The sequence below is a fragment of the Myodes glareolus genome, chromosome 2, assembly GCF_982192425.1.
Source record: "Myodes glareolus chromosome 2, mMyoGla1.1, whole genome shotgun sequence".
NCBI classification, from domain to species: Eukaryota; Metazoa; Chordata; class Mammalia; order Rodentia; family Cricetidae; genus Myodes; species Myodes glareolus.
Window position 1 is genome coordinate 40,454,926 of NC_142027.1, and position 23,251 is coordinate 40,478,176.

General features: G+C 36.8%; 1 protein-coding gene across 2 annotated transcripts in view; it reads left to right on the top strand.

Moving 5' to 3' along the window:
* Positions 1–23,251, top strand: part of Epha6 (EPH receptor A6) — a 917,499-nt gene that overhangs the window by 713,285 nt on the left and 180,963 nt on the right. For both annotated transcript variants that reach the window (XM_048422770.3, XM_085685660.2), the window contains one exon: positions 8,747–8,872. In XM_048422770.3, the coding sequence (XP_048278727.3) occupies positions 8,747–8,872 (126 nt within the window). The remainder of the gene's footprint in view (positions 1–8,746; positions 8,873–23,251) is intronic.

The window sequence follows — 23,251 nt, forward strand, 5'->3', positions numbered from 1 at the left end:
ATAAAACACATTTTTAACATGAGACTTAAAGAGCTTCAATATCTTTTAATTCTCCTTAATTAGTACTATAGCTAAACAAATCATAACAGTCCTCATTATATCATTTAAAAGAACTGAGAAGTAGATAAAAATTCATTTTAAAGTCACTGAAGAAATAGCTGAAATTTAATGATATCCTTCGCTTTTGGCCCCAATATTGTATTACGAGTTAATGATTAAAAATGAATAAAGTGAGATATCTCTAAAATTTATATTACTATGACCTAAAAGACTAAAAATGTCAAAAGCAATACAATATCATCTTTATTTTTCATTTTAAAATGTTCTGAAGGATCTGCATTGAGATTAGGTGTACAGCTACAGAGGAAAATACTGATTTACCTTCAGAAGTATTTCCATGAATATGAATTTAGAAAATGAACCAAACTATGTAATTGTAACTTTGGCTTAGATTAGAATTATTTCTGGATAGCAATAGTGTCACAAGAATATTTTTCTTATTTGTTTTTAATTATATAGGAATACCAGAGCTCATACTTTAATGGGTATTGGCTGAATAAATGAATATGTCAGTAGACGAACAAAAGAAGAGATGAATGAGTGATTTATTCGCAATATCCCATACATTTTTGTTTTTTCCATTTCTTTGTTTATGTTATGTACATGGAATACAATTTATATTTTAGAATAGAATATAATAAACTTTAGAAACTTAGTTAAATTCTCTTATTATTGGTCATAATTTTAAAATGATTTTTCTTTTTATTGATTCTTCTCTCATACAATATATCCAATCACAGTTTCCCCTCCCTCCACTGCTCCCTTCTCTTCTCCCATGCACTCCTCCTTGGTTTCCTTTCAGAAAAGAGCAGGCTTCCCAGGAATATTAACTGAATATAACATAACAAGATGCAATAAGACTAGGTACCAACACTCATGTCAAGTTTGGACTAGGCAACCTAGTAGAAGGAAAAGGGTCCCAGGAGCAGGCAAAAGAAAAAGTCAGAGCCAGCCCCACTCCCACGGTTGAAGTCCCACAAAAGCACTGAGATAACAACTTATAATATATATACAAAGGACCTAGGTCAGTCCCATGCAGGCTCTGTCAATCTCTGTGAGCCCATATGAGCCCTGTTTAATTGATTATGTAGGCTTTGTTCTCCTGGTGTCCTCAACCCCCCTGGCTCCCACAATTTTTCCTCTCCCTCTTCTGCAAGTTCCCCAAGCTCTGCCTAATGTTTGGCTGTGGGTCTCTGTTTCTGCTTCTATCAACTGTTGGGTGAAGCCTCTCTGATGATTATTGAGCTAGGCACCAATCTATGACTATAGCATATTATTAGGAATCATTTCATGGACTTTTTTTTTTCTTTTAGTCATTTGTGTTTGGTACTACCCTAGGTTTCTGAGTCATCAGGCTTCTGGCTCCTGGCCACCCAAGCAGAGTCAGGCGTAAGTTCTCTCTCAGTGTATGGGTCACAGGTTGTACCAGTTATTGTTTGGCCACTCCACAAATTCTGTGTCACCATTGCCCCGGTATATCCTGCAGGCAGGACAAGTTGTAAATAGGTTTCTTGACTAGGTTGGTGTTCCAGTCCCATCACTGAAAGCCTTATCTGGTGACAGAATATGCCCATATCAGGTTCCCTATCCTTCATTACTTGGAGTCCAAGCTAGGGCCACTAAGACCAAAAGAAAAAAAGAAACATAGTATTTTCTCACTCATCAGTAATGAATATCCATGCTATCATCCACAGACTTAGCGGAGCTAATTAACAAGCAGGGCTCTAGGAGGATTGCATGTATTTGCCAGGGAAGGAAGGAGGAAACTTTCCATATTCTAAGCCTAACCAAAAATTACCTGCCTTCAGAGAAAATAATTTGGTCTAGAAAGCAATTGGACAAGCAAGTTCTTTAGAACCTAGGGAGATTCTTGCCTAAGAAAGAATATGACACATTTAGTTTCGTCATTCTTGTGTCTACTTACTTGACTTACATTTATTGAAGCTATCCTCTGTATGCTTTCTGATCATAGTTACAGATGACCAGTCTGGCTGGCCTCAAGTGCCACCAGAAGCATAAACCTTTCTATGAAATGGACATAGGTTGAGCATCTCAGCCTTCATGTATACTATCAGTGAGGGAACCAAAGCAAAGGTCTCTATTACCTAAGGTTGCATTTTCCGGTGCTGTGCATAAATATGGATCTTCTTCCTAGGGTTGTTCCTCTTCAGTCATGGACTAACTTTATTGAGTCCTCTTCCTGATTAGGAAATATTTTCTTTGACATAAAAGTGTATGAGTTTCCTCTTCTTAGAGGAAGAAAGAAGGTGTTGTGCTATAAATTATTGTAACTGAGGAAGAGAAGAGAGACATATAGGTAAGGAAACACACAATCCAGAAGCAATAAAAGGATTTTTATGTAATCTAATAAAGAAAGAACTAGTGTAGCTGGAGGGAGGAATGTCTTCTATCTTGCTCAAGTAGAGAATCTTGAGCATCAGATGTGGGTGTGCCTCAGTGAAAACAAAACTTGGGATAGCATTTGGTTTAGTTGTTCCATTTTCATAGTGAAGATGTTCTAACTGCAGAACAGAAGCATGTTCATTAATCCAAAACCCAGTCATAAGGTGACATCTAAGAGGCAGATACATTGCTCCTATCATGAGTAATTGTGATAAGTAGAGGATCCCTCCTGATGATCACAGACTCACTTCTCAGCTCTACTAATTTCGTTCATATCTAATCAGCAAGCATCTTTTAGCTACAAGTGTCTACTGTATGTTTCTATTTGTCATAGATACTAATTACTTCTTTGAGTTATTATATTATTATGCTTATTCTAAAATGCAGACTATAGAGTCAGGTTTTAATCCCAGCACTTTGGAGGCAGTTAGAGAAGCAGATCTTTGTGAATTGGCGGCCAGAATGGGTTAAAGGGGGGGGGGGGAGAAGGAGGGAAGAAGGAAGGAAGGAAGGAAGGAAGGAAGGAAGGAAGGAAGGAAGGAAGGAAGGAAGGAAGGGAGGGAGGGAAGAAGGGAGGGACGGAGGGACGGAGGGATGGAGGGACGGAGGGAGGGAGGGAGGGAAGGAAGGAAGAAAGGAAGGAGGAAAGGAAGGAGAGAAGGGGGAGGGAGAGAGGGAGGAAGGGAGGAAAGGAAGGAAGGAAGGAAGGAAGGAAGGAAGGAAGGAAGGAAGGAAAAATGAAAGGAAGGATATAAAAGTGGATTTTAATTATTTAAGATCTAACTTCATTTTATTTTGACAATATAGTACAATAGCAATACACAGAGTTACATATAAAATGCCACTTATTTGTAATTATTTGTTATTAGTAAATCCTTATTTTTAATATTTGTTAATATGTATCGTCTCTTCTATTTATATCTGGTTACTTAATGCTTCCTCGTCATAATATAGTTGATAAAGACTTCATTTCTAGAGCTGAAGATACGGACACTGTAGGGGTCGTCCTTCCACGCCACCCACATTCCACGAGTTCCATATTGTCCTAGGGGTTAAAACACAAGACGCGCACACACACAGATATAGAGTTCCAGTCATCCTCAAGAAGAGAATGCCCGTTTATTCAACTAAATCCAGGGTTAAAATACCTTTGGCCCCAGTAAAGGAAAACTCCTCCCACCCAGAGGGGGCTGGAGAAACTGGCCTCTGTGGGAGTTTTTCCCCAGGCAGGTGGTCGAGGGTTTAAGGCAATGTCAGACAGGTTATATGGGCCTTGGCGCCTGAGCTTCTTTGAGGCAGGTTGAGAAATTACCATTTTAAAGTAAAATAGATCCCTCAGGCTAATGTACCAGGCTGTAGCAGAACCAAGGACGGAACTAGCAGGAAGCTTAGCTGGTTAGCTTAAACATTATTTGCATCCAGTATTTTGGTCTCAAGGATCAGGGAGGACAGGGTCCCACAGGACACTCCATACTGTGCTTGCCCCTTGGGCTTTATTATTTTTTCCTAATGTGTATACATGGTTGAGAACACTTACATCAGAGTAACACATTCTTCTATCATCATTACAAAATGCTACATTTTTCCACACTTATTATCAAAAGTGATCTTTTAAATTCTCTGATTTTAAAACACCTCTAAAAGTAAAATGTTTGAGTAACATACTCAAGGAGTATTGAGTATATTTTAATTTTATATTTATTAGTTGCTAAAAGATAAACATTCATAATATATGTGCACATATAAAAATGCATATATATGCCTTTCTGGCCTTGTGTTTCTTCAAACCATTTTCCTTTATTCTGGAGCGCAACCACTATCCTAAATTTTGGAAACATTTACAGAAGGAAACTCACTATTGCAGAAGCTACAATGGAGGCAGATCAGACAGGGACTAGCAAACTGCCCTTCTTACAGCCACACATATCAGAATATGTATTTTAAGCTCAGTTCTGGAGTGCTTGTCTTGAAGTCAGCATTTTGGATTTCTGCACATAGATCGTGATGATTTCGTGCAAAACTGTCACTTAACAAAAGTACTATGAAGGAACTGTATCACAAACGATTGTCTTATTGTTTTACATTTTAGCATAAACATAAATGACTGACATGTAATGTTTAAAGGCGGATTTTTATTTTCTACTAAGGATTTATGAATGTACATGGAGGGAGGAGTCACAAAATTTCATCAATCATTTTCTTTATTTCCTTCTTTAAATGGCCTTTTTAAAAGTAATATAATGATGGTGGGACGTTAGTACTGCCTTGTATATGTGATGATTTGCTTCAATTAAATCCTAAAAATGAGCCTGAGGAGGTGTCATCCATTATCATTTTCATTTTAGAAATGAAGAAGTGGAAGCTCAGAGTTCTCTGCCACCGTGTGTTATTTTGACACAAATACCCAGTGACACCTAATTTTTAAGGCAAAGTTGTTCCAGAGACATTGTTGCACTATCAATTTAGAAATGGGATTTTGTTTCATAGAGTGTGCACCAAATATGTTTAATTATTGAAAATAGTTTCTCTGCAGGACAGCTAACTTTCAGGCATAAAAACATAAGTAAATATCAATTATGTTATCAAGTAGATGTCAGATGCAGGCCATGTCAACTTGGTCACTTTTTTTTGGTGTTGTCTCATATTAACTACTAGAGAGCAACATTTATAATTTTTTGAGACTTTCGTACATAGTATTGTATCACATCATCTGTACCCCTCTATCTTCCCATCTAACTCCTCTCCTCTGCAGCCTAACTCTGTCTCAAATCCATGGCCTTTCTTCATCTTTTATTACATACAAACATACACACACATAAATATGCACACACGTGCATGCATATGCATGGATGCTCATAAAACCTGAAGAGTACATTTAGTAGTAAAGTGTACATGTACATGTGTTTAGTTAGGACCCCTGGAGATTGAATAACTTATTAGAAAGTTTGCCCCTGGAGAAGACTGGGTCCCTCTTTCAGCAGCCACTAATAACCGATAGCTCTTCACCTAGGGGTGGCATCCTGTGAGCTTTCCCCATATGTGGTTGCATATCAGTGTTGTCATTGTGTAGGTCTAATTTTGGTAACTATAGTTTTGAGATTTCATGGGTGTAACTTTCCTGTCATATATGGAAGACATACTCTTGCTGCAGACATCTTGGTCTTCTGACTCTTACAATCTTTCTGCCTCCTCTTCTATAATAATTATACTTCATTACAGCATAATGTTTTCCAGTGGATGCTACTAGCCTAGAGAGACAGAGTACAGTATATATTGCAAGGTCCCAACCCTCTATGTATTAAGCACCAATAATGACTTCACCATCCTAATCTGATGTCGTAAGTGTGCATGTGCCACTGACCCTGAGAACCACTGTTCTAATGAAGGACTCAAGATACTAGCAAGCCAGGAATTGCAAGTATTCATGTTATAAATATTTAATAAATGCTTACTCCACTGAGTATAACTAAAATCGAAATGTTCAAAAAATTGACAACTCTCCTGCTATAGATTTAGACATTGCAACTTTAGATATAAAATAAATTATTAATATGTTTCACAATTAAAAAATAAAAGTCAAGAATATGAGCAACTGGAGCAATTGACTGAACCTGTTGAAATCATTTCATATCAAACCTGTGTTAGTGACTTATCTTGTGGCAGTGGCAAACACCCAAAGAAAAGAAATTAAAGATAGGAATGATTTATTTGGGTTCAAAGATTTCAGCCTAGCTCCATGTGCTCAGACAGAATGTCCTGTTACTGGACCATATGGCAGAGGCTGTTTTTTATCTGTTGGTGTGTAGGAAACAAAGAGAGACAGCAAAGGTCCAAGGATAAGATATCCCCCAAGGACTTGCTCCAAGCGATCCTATTCCTCCAGTTAAGTGCCACCTGCTGAAGTTTCTAGAAAGTTCCCTAATAATGCCACCAACAAGGAACTGGCTGGTGAAAACAAACACCTGTGGGGACCTTTTATATCCCATCTATAACAAGTCCTTAAATTCGATTCCCTATGAATGAAGAGAAATGATAAAGTGTGGTTATCACATAATGCCTGATTTCAGCAGAATATGTATCCAGGCACAGCACTTTTACAGGGTTCTATTAGCTTTTACATAAGGTGACAGTACTTTAAGAAACTTTAAGTACTTTAAGAAACAGACACTGCAATGAATGAAAGACCTTTTTAACCGTGGTAAAGAAACAGAAAAAAAAAAAAAAGCCGTCATGAAAGGTGCAGTAAGTTTAGAAAAATGAAAGTTGCTATTAGATATGACAGCTGTCACAACAGCACACAGTAATAAATGTAATCATAGCAATAAAGTAATGTTTGTATTTAGTTCTTTTCAAGGAGTTAAAATAATGAGCGTCTTTTCTAAATTGGTAGTTTTCTACTGTGTTGTCAAAAGTAGTAAAAACGAGACGTCTTGAAATGTGCAGTCTGTTTACACTGCTCAGAAGCACTGCTCTAGATAGCTTTGTTCTAAGTTGCTTCCATGGTTGTTTCATTTATATCTTTTTATTTGTTGTTCTGTGTGAGTAAGTTATTCCTTTTCTTGAGGTCTAACATACTTGAACCAACCTTTCTATTATTCAAGTTTAATAAATCCATTGTCAGCTAAAATGAACTGTTTTACTTTTCATGACATATAATAAAATCTGTGCTTCTTACAGTAATTTTTTGTTATTACAGTATCATTTCTTTTGTGGCCTTAAATAAAGTGCTATGTGCATATATAAGATAACACCTACCTGGCATCAAGTGAAATGACGTCATTAGTGACTATGTTGTCCAGGAATGATGAAGTACACTGCAGGACAGAAAATAAGGGGGAGACCTTACACACAGGAGCTATTTGTGATCCGTGATGAATATGCTATGCAGTCACAAGAAAAAAATAGGTTTTTCACTGTTCTTTGAAGTTTTGACAGAATACTCTTTGGTCTACTCCTGGATACTTTCTTTTTTGGTACAGCATGGGTTTCAGATCCTATTGGGACAATATCTTTATCATTCTTCATCTTTATCATTCATGTAGATGTGGATAACGCAAATGACGTGACATGTATTCATATCTGCCTCACCATTCCATGGTCTGAGTCTTGGAACTAAATGCAGATTTGAAATTTTTGAATTGAATGTAGTAGTGTATAACTTATAATACCAGTTCTGGAGAGACAGAGGCCGAGTGGGTTTCTATGAATTCGAAGCCAACCTGATCTGATAGAGTTCCAGTTGGGCCAGCCAAGGTTGCATAGAAAGCTCCTTCTCAGAGAGAGAGGGAGGAGAGGGAGGGAGAGAGAGATATGTTTTATTATAGTATAATATTCTGCTACTTTTTAATCTTTAATTATAGTTAGATAATGAATCAAGACAGAGCCTGAATGGAATCAATAATGCCCTCTGCATGTGTGTGACAATCCCGCAGCTTCATCTCTTAGTAAGGTTTCTAACAGTGAGAGCAGGACCTCTCTGGTGCTTAGCTGACTTTTGGTATCCTGATCCCCATGATGGATTACCTGGACAGAAGGAGAGGAGCTTGGTCCTGCCCCAACTTGTTGTGCCATGCTTTGTGCAAGCCCATGGGAGGTCTACCCCTTTGTGAATTGAGAGGGAAGAGGAGCAGATGGGAAGGGGGTATATGGGAAAGTGAAAGGGATGGGAGAAGAAGAGGGAGGAAAAACTGGTTGGTATGTAAAATAAATGGAAAAAATGTTAGTTAAATAAAATTGAAAAGAAAAAACGAACATGGAAGAAGAAACCTTTACTCTTTACCTGCTTGCTCTTGCTGGCAAGTTCATTCCTTCGCTGATATTAGAGCCTATTTCTTTGGAATTCTGGTGTATACTGATACATCTAGTTGGATGGAACAACTACTGGATTCTTGGACCTTCCATTGTAGACAGCAATTGTACTAGCTGGACTGTTGATCACAGCCTGTAAGAAGACATTTTTAAAAATCCAATATATATGTAAATACACACACACACATTCCACAAGTTCTGTTTCCTTAGAGAACCTTGACTAATATACACAAAATTTATTTATATAAAAAATTATAGCTAGCTAAGTGGAGCTTTCTTTCTTTAAAATGTAATAGAATTGTCTTATAAATTTTTGAGAAAAAGTGTATCCCAGTACTTGAATTTTAGAACTAAAACATAAATGAGATTTGAAATAATATTTATTTTTATTATTGACTATAGGTTTAATTTATGTAAACAATTACTGATGTTTCCATGAATAAGCCTTTACTTAACATTTTTTATTTCTTCCAAGGATCCTTCCCGGCAATTGGCATGGAAGCCTTTTGCCCCAGCTTCCTGAGGGCTGGGTTTCTAAACAGCATCCAGGCCCCACATCCAGTGACAGCGGGAGGATCTCTGCCCCCCAGGATTCCTGCTGGTAGGTATCCCAGGTACACTCCTCTATCACCATAGCAAGGAATAGAACTCTGCTTGCAGCTTATAGAGAAACAATACGAACTGAATACTTCTGAAAGGCATGGGGAATAAAGGCCAGTGACTCCTTGCAATGCAGGAGGAACATCTGGGACACCTAGTGCTGTGAAATAGAATCAAAATGGGGTAAAAGGATTTGCACCCCAAGTGCCCACTTAGCATACACTTTGCATAAACAAGAACTAGAGTGACCTTGCTTCTTGGAATGGACCACAAAAGAGAATAGAAAACTCAGTACATTGACAGAAAGAGGAATTGGACAAGTCTATAGAGACCTAATTAAGGTTCCATTTCACTAAAGGAAAATGATTTGAAGAAAAGCCAGAAACTAAAAAACTTGGAAGAAAAATTTGAGATTAATAGCTTGGGGATGCATGCCTGTAATTTCAGCACTTGAGAGACAGAGGCAAGTTGAGCTCTGTGAGTTCAAGGTCAGCCTGGTCTACAAAGTAAGTTCCAGGATAGCCAGGGCTGTTACATAGAAAAAGACTGTCTCTAAATACCAAAAAGAAAGAAAGAAAGAAAGAAAGAAAGAAAGAAAGAAAGAAAGAAAGAAAGAGAGAGAGAGAGAGAGAGAGAGAGAGAGAGAGAGAGAAAGAGAGAAAGAGAGAAAGAGAAATTGAAATTCAGCCCTCTCTAAAAATAGTAAACTGACAAAAATTATGAAATAAGATATAGCATATCTCACATTCTAAACCTCAATTTCAGAATTTAGTAAAAATTTTCATGAGATATTCATGCATCACTAATCATAAATCCTTTCTTTCTATCATTTAGTGAAGTCTAGATCTGTCATCCTTCACCATAACCAATGATGAAGACCTACTTTGCACTTTATGTGAATGTTGACTTGCCTTTTTAACATCAAAATTCTTGTGTATTTATTCTAACTAATAGAAATGGTATAAATTATGCTAATGCTGTAGGAGTATTCCGGAGGATAGTGGAGGATAATGGAGCACATGGCACCGCTGGGAATTCTAAATTTTATAAAGTTCCAAGGTATACATTTGTTTGGTTTTCTTAATGCCAACTGTTCTTGTAATTATTCTGATATTTTCCTCTTGCCATCTAATTAATCTTGATATATAAAAATCAGCTAGCAGTTAATATGCTTTGATGTCATTTTCTTTATTGTTGCCAGGTGATGCTGTGCCTAGAGACTTTATGACTGACTGAACTATTGATAAAAGTAGAACCAAAGTGATGCAATTAAGGGACTAGTAATTGTAATTCTGATGGTGCTCTACCCAGTATGTCCTGAGAAACAGAGTGGTGAGGGTGATATAGGGAGGTTTTAGTGTCGTTGCCAAAGACAAGAGGAAAAAGTCCTACATCAACTAAACTCTAATAACTAATGACTGGTAATGTAGAAAAATTACAATTCTCACCTCAAATAAAATGAGAAATAGTTTAATATGGAAAGAACTCTGAGTGGCCTTGACCCAGGACTGCGTGTTTTAAGTTGCCCAAAAATCATGTTCCAATAAGAAGAGTGATGAAATAGTTTTTTTAAGATTTATTTTATGTATATAAATGTTTTCAATATATATATACTTGTTTATACACACACACACACACACACACACACACACACACACACACACATGTCAATGCACCTCAGGAGTGCCTGTTGCCCATAGAGGGTTGTGAATGCCATGTGGATACTGAGAACTAAACCCAGGTTCTCTGCAAGAACAGCAAGTGTTTTTAAACTCTAAGCCATTTCTCTAGTCACAAAACAAAGAAAGTCCTCAATCAAGACACTTTTTAAATGCATCAGTGGAAGCAATGAGGAGGCAGTAAAGTGGAAATTGCCATAGGCTTCCCATGTTATCTGATGGTGTTCTTGGGTTTTAGGTTGGTAGAAGGTAAGGATCTGTTTTCTCTCCCAGAGAATTCATCTAAGTTTACGAATATTAGACCACTCACAACAAGAACAATAAAGAGTCATTGGCTAAGATAACTCAAGGTATATGATTTCGACTTCCAACATCCAACTTCTCTGAAGTTATAATGAGTCACTCAGCTCTGTAAATTGTTCAGTATACGTGTGGTTTCTCTCTGAACCTTTTTAAAAATGAAGCTTTAGTTTATATAACTAATATATCACAGGTTAGAGTTGAGTAGATAAACACAATTAGTAGTTTAGTGGTTTTAGTCCTTAACATTAGTGGAAATCTGGTAAGTTTAGATATATCTGACAAAAATGACATTATGAAATTTAACAGTGATCTGAATTATTTAGCATTACTCGCAAAAAAATTGAAATAGCCCTTGTCATTTAGCCATTGGGAATGACAGAAGGAAGATGATCTTTCTACAACATAAACACAAAAACTCGCTTCCAGAGCAGAATCTGAGAGCCCCCGGTGCTCTATTCTTCTAGGCTTTAAGCCAAATTTGCCTCCAGCTTTCATAGGAGAAAAAAAACTCCACTCCATGTTCATGACTTACATACAAATCAGGTGAAACAAAATCGCTGCGTGAAACATTTATAGATCTCAACTTGTTCCTGCTCCTTCACAGTGAAATTAGCTCAGCTCACTTTTCCTGACTCATAACCCTCTCATAAATGATCCCTGCACATTTTCTTACCTTACAGCGAAGACTGCCACATTTTCAAAGGTGATTTGTATTTTCTCTCATTCCACTCTAGCTAATTTCCTTCATAGTCTTGAGTTAAGAGGAATATTGCAGTCATCATGTGAAGATTTTATTGTTCCATACATTTAATACCTTGAAGTATTCCCCTGTCATGTAATATCTAACCAGATGTTCCTTCGGGGTAAGGATATCAAACCAAGGACAGGAAGCAATGTTCCTTTCCCATAGCTACCGGGACACTCCCAGAACCAGCTGAAAACTAATGCTTGCTGGGTATCTACTAAGTGATTATATGCCAGATAACTTGTCATTCTCTCAATACATTTCCCATGCCAGTGAAGAATTAGCAGACCTGTTCTAGGAGTGATGCTAATTAGTTCCTGTTAATCATATTTAAATGAGACGTGCAGCTATGTTTTATGTGGAAGTATTGTACTGATCTTTTGTTTTGCATCACATCCTGCTGTGAAGTGGCAATATTTCTACTGCGGCATTTACTTGTAACACAGCACTTCAATCTTAGGACAATCACTAGATCACGAGAACCAGAAAATAGACAAGCTTGTCATTATTTGTGTAAAAACTGTCAATCATTTGTGAATTTCTTATTTCTAGAAAGGTCATTTGAAAAGGTTGTTTTTCTGAGTCCACTGGAATATTTTGACTAATGCTCAATAGCATGTGGCAGCGAGTGGGACTTTTAAATGGGTAAGTTCAGAAAACCAAATGCGTATTGGAAATCTCCCTAGTATTTCCTCTGTGAGAAGTCTTAGCAGCAGATGCTACTCCAGAGCATCTCAGTCTGTCTGTCTGTACCATAAGAACGACTCTTTTCCTCATTTGCCTTTGAGAGTCTCTTCACTGGGTGACACATGTGAGGGTTCGAGAAAATGGCCAACTTCCTTAGACTCTTCCTTTGCCTACCTGGAACTGGAAAACAGTGTAAATGTGAACACACAGTGATTCCAAAACCAGATGTGTGATTTCTAGGCAGATAGCTAGTAATATTTAATATCACTTTGTTTGTTTTCATAGAAAGAGACTTTAATCATTCTTAGATTCAAAGATGCAAACCTTTCTATGTCTGCACTCCTGCCCTTGGCTAGCCACAGTAGCAACAAGGTTCACAGCCCAGCTTTGTATAAGTCTCTAACCTTCCAACAGTGTCGTTTTCATAACAAAGGGTACATGGTGCTGAATAAATATTACAATTTCTCCACAGCCTATTTAACAAATATCATGATTTTCCTTTCTCTGGTTCATGTGAAATACTGTCTGATATGGAGCTAGGGAAATATCGTATGTATTATTATTCAGTCTAAAGTATATAGTTTAGGTGTTAAAATTAGACTAGATGAGTTTGAAGCAGCAGAAGTCTCATGCCTCATGACGCTGATATTCTTAGTTCTGGGCCTGTACAGAGGATACAGAAAAGAAATAGCATGAATATGACTAGGTGGCAGGTTTGAGTGGAGTAAACAATAAGCTAAGGAAATCTAACGTTTTGTTTGAACTCAGTGCACTATGAGAAATCAACAGTGGAAAAGATACATTAAATTTTAAAGGTGATCAAACAGCAGTTCGGAATAATCAAATTAAACCATTTGGTCTCTTCATATTTTCAGGCATGCTAAAGGGGGCGGAAATGACTTTGATCTGAAACATTCCAAACCCAACCACTTACACAACTACTGCTAAACCAACACCTGCTAGAAATTGTTCTCCTGATGATAGTAATTATTAAATTAATATTCCAAAGTGCATTCAAAAATTGCCTTAATAGAATATCATTGTATTTAGTATAAAAACTCTTTACAGGATATACTTTATATGTAGGAGATTCCCAGGATGAAAAACTTCTATTATTCAACTGAGGTGTGTATCTGCTGTATATATTGCAGTTGTAAATATTGCCAATTACCCAGGATGAATTATGGGTGAATGTGTCAGTGTGCCTGCTTAGATCAAGAGCTGAAGGGAATTGTAAAAGCAAAGTTCAAAAAGTTCCAAATAAGCCACTCAAATGTACTATAGTAAAAAAGATACCCCTTCTCCTGTAGCAGTAAGTTCCAGTTTATTCCTTCTTTGCTATCCTCATGACTTCAAACCTACACCCACTTCAGTCCCTACTAAATAGTTGTTTGTCACTCTTTCCTAAAGAACTCTCCTTTCCTAAAGTTTTTTACAGCTTCAGGCTTTAGAAGAAAAGCCAGAAGAATGGTACCAAAGAAGAAGTGAAAGAAAGTTACAGACTCAGGCAGAGCAAGGCAGGCAAGCATGTTTACTGCCACCTCTGGTGAGGGAAGCGCTGAGGAACAGGGTCACACAAAGAATGACAGTATATCCAGGCAAAGTTTGAGGAAGTCAACATCTGTGACCACAGTGCTAACTTTTAAAAAGAAAATGCCCCCTTTAGAATACTTGCAACATTGGTAGCGCTAGGTCAAATATTTGCAACACTGGCAGTTTTAGGTAAAATATTCGCAACATTGGTAGTTCTAGGTAAGATATATGTAAGTAACATTGGTAGTTCAAGGTAAAATATTTGCAACATTGGTAGTTCTAGGTAAAGTATTTGCAACATTAGAAGTTTTAGGTAAGATATTTGCATTGGTAGTGCGAAGTTTGAGGGTTATTTTTAAACACCCATTTAGGATGTATTTTATAACCAATCAAAAATCAGATCAAGATCCAGATTGTATTTAGTTAGCTTGATTATTATTCAAACTCAGTGGGCTTAAAAGAGTAGGCACATGCATTGGTTCTCGGACTTACCTAAGGAAAAGTACTCCAAAGGTGGGGAAATGATTTAAAATTAAGGAAGATAAGTTCAAAAAGGCATTTGGAATTTTAAAAAGTCAGAATAGGAACATATGTTGAATTACAGATGTTATTAAAACCTGCAAATCTTACACTTGAGAAACTTGAATATGGGTTTTGAAATGAAAGAATCCTCTATACAAATCACATGATCCAGTGATACAAGGCACAGATTCAGATTCCTCACAGCTATACTTTGGTTCTTTTCTTTTTTTGGGGGGGGTGTTAAGAGTCATCTTTTGTAATATAACTGAAAATATGGCAGTTCTTTAGCCATGCCTAACACCGAAAGTTAGCAGAAGGCTACAGATTCTCTTCCCTAAGAAGATGGGCATACATTCTGTAAGTTTCAGGGTGTCATTGAACAGACTGAAACTCAGAAAGGAAGTATGTATGCCTCTAGTTCTGCTTTCAAAGTCCTGCCCAGCGTGAGCAGTGAGCATGGCCGTCATTATATAGACTTCCTTAAAAAGGAAGAAAGCAACTGCACAGTGATGGCAAACTCTTGAACATGCTCTGAGCTTTTTCTTATGTGCCAGAAAGACATGAAAAATCTTAAAAGAGCCTTTAAATAAATCTCTCATCCATTTGTGTGTGTCTATTCACAATCTTTAAAAAGTGTTAGCCTTTGACCTTGGCTAAGCCTTCTTATTAACATAAAAGCTTCTTTTTATCTTACTATCATTTGAATAAGTTTGAATCTTAAAAATATAAATCTTAAATAACTACTTAAAGTCTCACTAAAAATGTACCCAGCACCTAGAGATCTTGTTTATTATTCTAGATTAGATGCCATTTATTTTAGTTCTATTTAAAGATGTGCTCAACTCTTTTGAAGGATTTGTCAAAAAAAAAATCATTTTCTTCTTACAAAGAAAATTCTAAATAGCCTTACAACTGTTTGCTAATTTAGCTGAGTCTCCCTGTGAATCAGCATTTAAATCTTGGCATTGAGTGGGGTATTTTGTGGGTATGTTTTCTCCCTAATTAGGAACACCAAAGGGTCCTGACTGCTCCAGTACCTCTTTGCCTCTAGAGAGCCATTCCCTCAGGGTGGAATGCATGCCCTGTTGGGCAGCTGGGCCACTTAAGAACATGAGTGAGAGAGACACCAGCCCTGGAACAAATGCATCTCCATTCAGCACTCAATCTTTGGCTTAGTAGGGCAAAGCACAGTGGAAACCGCACTCTGACACAATGTGGGCTTTTCACGGTTCTTTTCACAGGCGGCTTGCAGAGAGTGCACTTAGCTAAACTGAACTTCAAGAAAGAAAACTTAAACATCTTGTAAAACCTGCAGCAAAGGTTTGGATATAAATAGTAACTTCTCAGTGTGGGAAGAAGGTAGTCAGTGATCTAATTATGTATAATGCATTTAACAATTGTCTTCTTATTAGAATTAAAAGTTCATTTCATTCTAATTGTCTGTGTAGATGGTGCAAGTAGGGATCTGAGTCTGTTCGGCACTTGGCAAAGTGTCTCAGGATCTTGTTGAAAAATCCAGTTTCTTATGTCAAAGGACAATGAACTGAACAAGAAGCACATGGCTAGAAATAAAAATAAATGAAGAGAAAGAAAGAAAGAAAGGAAAGAAGGAAGGAAGGAAGAAAAGGAGGGAAGGAAATAAGGAAGGAAAGAGAGAGCAAGGGAGGGAGGAATGAAGGAAGGAAGGAAGGAAGGAGGAAAGAAGAAAGAGAAAGAAAGAAAGAAAGAAAGAAAGAAAGAAAGAAAGAAAGAAAGAAAGAAAAACACTATTCAGGATAAGAGTAAGCTAGAAAATTGAGGGAAGAGTGTGTGCTCCAAAAACTCTATGCAGGAACTATACTGCCACTTATTTATTTCTTTTAAAGATTTATTTATTTATTTATTATATATACAATATTCTGCCTGCATGTATCCCTGTGGGCCAGAAGAGGGCACCAGATCTCATTACAGATGGTTCTGAGCCACCGTGTGGTTGTGGGGAATTGAACTCAGGACCTCTGGAAGTTCTTATCCTCTGAGCCATCTCACCAGCACCATTTATAGGTCACTCACAGAGCACCCTAAACACAAAGACAGCCAGCAATTAGAAATTAGGGGATTGTACTAAACAGAGCACTCTCAAAAGAGGAAACAGAAATGGTCAAGAACATTCAGCATCCTTAGCCATCAGGGAAACACAATCTGAAACTACCTTAAGATTTGATATTCCCCGACAGAATGGCTAAGAGCAATAAAACAAGTAACAACAAATGATGATGTAGATGTGGGACATGGAAGCAAGGGACACTTATTCATTATTGGTGGGCATACAAAGTCGTGTAGCCACTATGGATATCAGTGTAGCGGCATCTCAAAAATCTGAAGTCTACCACATGGTACAGCAATACCACTCCCAGGAATATCGCAAAGGAATTTATATCCTAGTACAGAGATACGTTTTGCCATCCATGTTCAGTTTTGTTCAATGTACAGTAGCCAGAAAAAGAAAACAACCGATATGCCTACCAACTGATGAACGGATAATAAAATATGATTCATAGATACAAGAGACTAGTATTCGGTTGAAAAGAAAGAATGAAACTCATGGGTAAGACAAAGTCACCCAGATCCAGAACAACAAATTCCATGTATTTTTTCTCTCATATATGAATTTTAGCTTTAAATCTTTAGATAAAGGTGTTTAAATTAAAGTATTCATAGAAGGCAAGAAATTCATAAATTATGACGGTTGTGAAAGTTTCAAGGAAGTAGAGAATGCAGGTAGTGTGAAGGGGGGATGGACAAAGGCACAGGACGGGTTAGGGTGGATAGTGGGTGGCGGGCAGGGTGGAAGATGGAATATGGAGAAGGATCGCTGACACTGTATGTTAATTTCAGTGTAGTTTTCTTCAGGCCTTATTCTTCCATACCAGGATATACTGAATAAAGAGAACAGACTTTTGTTTTTTATTTCAAATTTACTGGTGGTTTTTTTTTTCTTTTTGGGAATAACACAGAAAACTGGCTAACTATGTACATTACCACTCTCAAATGCTTTCATATATGCCCCCCCTTACAAGTGAAATTACAAGTGTGAAACTTTTGTCTGTTTAAGTCCCATATGATAATATGAGGAAAAGTACTTTTTAAAAAGCAATATATAATTGAGTCTTAAAATGATTATCATAAACTTATCACAAATTATTATCATAAATGGGATGTAGCAGAGAAAAAAAGTCTAAGGCTTTTTCCAGCTGTCCTTCTAACCTACTTGCTGCTGTTCGTGTGTAAATTAACTATACAATGTGTCTGGCTGTCATAGAAGCATATAATCTGTAATTCCTTCCCAGAATGTTTCAGTAGGAAGACATAAAGATTTAGTGTGACTTTTTATGCTATAACTAATAGAGATTCCACTGTCATTTCGAGATTCATCCACAAAGACAAGTAGTTGGGCTCTGGAAGTTGTTGTTTCAAGCCCTGGCTATGCTGCTTAAACTGTTAAACTAGGGATGGCAGTCACTCTAGGAATGCCACGAGGATAGAATTAAATAAGAAATGGAGTGTCAGTAGAACAATGCCTAGCACATTAATAAACATACAACAATTATTGATTTACATGTAGCATGTATTTATAAATTTTTTATGAAAAATGTGTGTTTGTTTTTAACTAAATAAGGTCTAGGGATTTTTGTTTGTTTGTTTATTTGCCAGTAAAATGCTTCACTTGCAAGCCTGAGTAACTCAGCAGTGGTGGTGAAGAATATGGAGTGCTCCTCTAGAGGCTGAGGGTTCATTTCCCAACACCATGTCAGTCAGCTCATAGCTGCCTGTAACACAAGCTACAAGGCCTCCAATAGAATCTGCACACTCATATGCACATATGCTATAGACATATACATACTTTTAAAAATTAAATAATAATTCTTAAAATGTTCAAAGACAAAAGGCCTATGCTCTTAAAATTATGTAAGGCAGTTCACGCACTCTTCTTCCTGTAGTGAGAGGCAGCGCTGCACTAGGCATCTGGAGCAGCTATTTCTATGGTCTACATGACATTTTTTGACAAGAAGAATTCTTTGGCCTGTGTGATAATTTCTAGTAGGAAGAAGAATACTATAGAATAATAATAACAGGAGCTCGTTGATACAGATGGCACATCTCGACTCCCTGGAACTGCAGGAAATGCAAGTTGGCTGAGGTGTTTTTCATTGTTTAACTTCTTGGCTGATTATTTTTTAGCTTCACACTGTTAATTTCCTCTTAAGTAAAGCCAGACTAAGAACTGTTACTGCTTTTAAAAATGTAGATCATTCTTCCTCATTTCTACTTAGCTGTTTCTATAATTGGCTGCAGTGGTTTATTCTTTAACATTTAGGAAAGAACATTGGGATCACCTCTAAATGTTAAAAGTAGGAAATGAGGAGAAACATGGATCAAATCTCACTCGGTTATTAGTAACCAAGACTGTTGTTATACATAGGGACCTGTCAACAGAGTCCAGAAGGCACACACAGATAGTGAAAAAAGAAAAGGAAACTTTCTGGTAGAGACTGGTTTTCAAAAACGAATGTAGTCTGATATTTAAGTCAAAGAATAGCCACCTCATGAGAAATCGTTTTGTTTATTTAAAAACATATGAACTTGTTGATTTCAGCTATATAGAATTTTGAGGACCCTGTGAGCCTAGCAGGAGAGCTCCTAAACATACTGTCCTCAGTCATTTTCACTTAAAAAAAAAAAAAAACAAAAACTTGGGTCCTTTCTCTTGCTTCTGTGATCAAATTACTAGCAAAGCAACTTAAGAGGGCGAGGCTCATTCTCACTGACTATTCAGAGGATAGAGTCCATTATAAAGTCTAAAACATGGTAACCTGTGAGCGACTACTCACATCTAGGAGGATCAGGAAACAAACAAAAAAAAATGCTTGGTAGCAGATTTCTTTCTCCTCGTATTGTTTTTGTTCATCCTAGCACCTCATCTCAAGGGATGGTGCTGCCCACATTTAAGGCAGGTCTTTCTGAAACACCCTGAGAGACACACATGAAGGTAAGCCTCACTAAAGCCCTGAGTGTTCTTTAGTCCAACTAAGATGGCAGTCAAAACTGACCACAACAAGTTCACTCCCTTTCAATTTGACACCCCAGAACATCTCTATAAACTGCAACAGTCCACCTTTAGCTCCCATGTATTTCCTGACACAACACGCATTTGGTCTAACTCTAAGACTCTCTTTAAATGCTAGTGAGGAAATGGGGAAAGGGAATCTTTATACTGTTGTTGGGATTAAATTAGTCTAGACTCTATGGAAATTAGTATAGATATTCCTCAAAAACTAAAAATAGAAGTAGCATTTGCCTGAAGTATACCACTTAAGGGTTTATACCCAAAGAATCTAAGGCAACTTACTACGGAGAAAGCGGCTCATCTCTATTGCAGCAGCTGAGTCATGAAATCAGCCTTGATGTTTGTCAACAGATGAATGAAGAAAATGTGGTTCATATACACAAAAGTTTCTTCCGACATAACAAAGAGTGAAATTATGTTGTATGCTAGAAAATAAATACAACTGAGGATCATTACAGAAAACAAAATAAGTCAGATATAGAAAGAAACAGGACATATTTTTCTCTCATTTTTCAATCTTAGAAATATGCTTTATTTAAACATGCATGTTTATTGATGATCTATTTATGATAACAATAAAATAGTATCGACATAGATCTCTATCAACAGATGAGTGCATAAGGAAGGTGTGGTGAAGATGCAAATGCTGTAAAGTAAGTCAGGAAATTTGCAGAAAATGGATGAACTTAGAATTTATACTTTTAAGTGATATCACTCAGAATCAGAAGGAAAAATGGAAATATTCTTCTCCATATGCAAATTCTAGTCTACAGTATATGTATATATAATTGTAAATTTAAAATGTGAGTGTATGTATAGTATAATATTTAAAAAGGAGAAGAAGGGAAGGTAGTATTAGGTGATGAGAAAGTACTGAATATAGGCAAAAGGACGCATGAGACATGAGAGGCCTTAGATTTCTTAAAGATACATAAAGCCAATATGTATGTGTGTATGCCTGTGTGAGTAAAATGAAAGAAGAAGGGGATTAAAGGAAAAGAGAAGAGTAGTAAGAAAAGAGAAAATAGTAAGGAAGAAGAATAAAAGGAAATAGGAAGGGTGAATAGGATCCAAGTACATGATAAATGAGAAAATTAATATACTAATAAAAATCTAAATATAAAAACAAGTTATATGTATTCAGATATAAAGAAAAAGTTTAATAGCAATATCTTATGGAAAAATGGACGAAGTTAGAGTAATATTGAGAAGGGTCAGCCAATGTTAGAAAGAAAACTGCATGTCCTCCCTCATATGTGAAGCCTAGCCTATAAGTTATACATGTATATAAATAAATAAATGCATAGAGAGGAGAATGTGAAAAACATCATAAAAAGACAAAATGCTCACTAAAGAGTTCACTATACAAGATGCTTTGTGTAAGTCTTTTGAATCCTTTCTCAAGGTTTAGTACACTTTAAATGCCAAATAAGCTTTTAAATGGAAAATGTCCACTGAGAAGCTGCTCCCCTATTACAAGTTTTAAACCTGAGTTTTAAAACCTGAGTTTTAAATTATATTTTCAGCAAATGTTTCGATAGGCTATAGTATTTTACAACTACTACTAAATCTAACACATTTTATTCTTTAAACAAGAATTTTAGTTACAAATTTATAGAGTATGAAAAACCATTAAAAGTACATTGAAAATATCATAATTTTTAATTCATCATAAAAATGAAATCTCTGGAAATACTGATTTATTCTCCCATAAACTCAGAGTAGCATGCCAGAATTTTGAAAACACTGAGAAATATCTTTTGTTTCACTGCATGTTATAATTCTAAATAGTATATTGATAAATAAATATACTTTTTAATTTTAATTGAAATAAATTACATAACTTTCCTTTTCTTTTCCTTGCTCTCCCAGGTATCCTCCCTCCAACCCCTCCCCAACTCTCAAGTAGATAACTTCTTTTGCTTTATTATTGTTGCATGCATACATATGTATGTATACATATGTATGCATATATGTATATGTATGTATTTGTGTATTGTGTACATATGTGTATGTATAGATATATGTAAGTACAATCATTTTTGTTGTTTGTGTTTATATGATTTTAAAACTAACAACTTTAATACTAAACAACCAAAAAGGTTGTTTCTGAAAAGGTGGGGAAAAGCTAATTCTCCTTTTCCCAGCAGGCATTAGCGGCCTGTAGTTCTTTGTCTAGGGAAAGCATACTTTTCTTTTAATTAAAAAAAGAGCCAACAAAATGTTGCATAATTCCAATATACAACAACAAATGGCTATTCCCATTACAAAAGTCAGGAACTGAGTTTAGCTAGGAAAAGTAGGACCAAACAAAGATCAGAGCCTAGCAGAGCAAGCGATCAGAGGGCATTAGCGTCTCATGGCTTCAGCTGGTGCCCAGCAGCCCTTCAAGATCTATTGCCTGTGGAAAGTGGGGCCTTACTTGTTCAGATCCACTCAGTAGCTGCTGGCTTCCTCATTGAATGACCTGCCTTTTGGTCATTCCTCTATCCTAGCATGTCAGTTGTCACTTAGGTTTCACAAACGTCAATCAGTGGCTTCTTGAATCCTCTTTGCAGAGAATCTGACCCTGAAACACCTCGCGTGGCCTAGATCCTATGTGCAAGCTTCCATTACTCTCATCGTGGCTTCCATTTTGCATGCCTGAAAAAACAATACCACATGGCCAAATTCTACTGTAGCTTCGCCTGGCTTGCTTAGACCATAGCTACATTAGTACACTATACCTTTCTGTGTGAACATATAAAAATGCCTCCCTAGGAAGCCATTTTCTAACCAAGGGTTCTATTATCCAGTGAATTTACACTCATATTCAGAATCTTCAAATCGGTGGAGTTTTACAACCTAGGTGCTTTCCTAATTGCCCCAATATGAATTCTGTGCTCTGTAATAGCTCTCATCTCTTTAACGAATACAAATCGCAAATGTTTTGTCTGCACCTGTCTTTGTTGCAACTTTCAAGTTAACTCGGATCCCTTTACTTACCAAACTGCACGTTTTTATGCCTAATGCTGCTCTCTCCAACTATAAGTCTAAGAGCAGTGAGTAATAACCACCTGTAGTATGCCACCTTGAAACTTTCTCCCCTGAACAACTCAGTTCATTATTTTTGAATTCATCTTCATTAAAATTTTCAGGGCACAGACAGAATACAAAGATCCCCTGCTAAATTGTAACATGAATGACTTCCTGCCCCATTGCTGGCAGAGTCTTCACTGAAGGAAGTATTTCAAATTGGGGAAACACAGTTGGACCTAGAGCTCACTGTGTTAAACAGAATGAATACTGCCTTCCTTCACTCTACTGAGCAATGTGGACTGGTATATCTCAGAAAAGCTGAGAGGGTGTGATAACCAGAGTTTGGGGTGAGTAGCAGTGATCGGGTGACCAGTAGATAGCAAATCACATGGGAGCAAGAAGTTCTGATGTCACTGGACAGCAGAGTCAATATGACGGATTCCATGTTTCAGAATTCTGGAAAATGACTTTAAATGTTCTCACAATAAAAAATAAAAAGGTGTAAAGAGACAGATATTTATCCTTATTAAAATATTGCTCAGTGTGTGTGTGTGTGTGTGTGTGTGTGTGTGTGTTGAAACTTCACATAGTACCCAATAGGTGTGTAATTTTCTATCACTACTGTTAGATCAAAGTATTAAGTTAAAAATAAGTTTAAATTTTAATGCATAAATTTAAAATATCGTAAGATTCAAAGTCATTGAGGAGGAGTTCTGTTTGGGAGAGATTCTGATACATACCAGGAAACACTTTAAAAGTAAAATGGTTTCCCAATTTTGGTAGTTA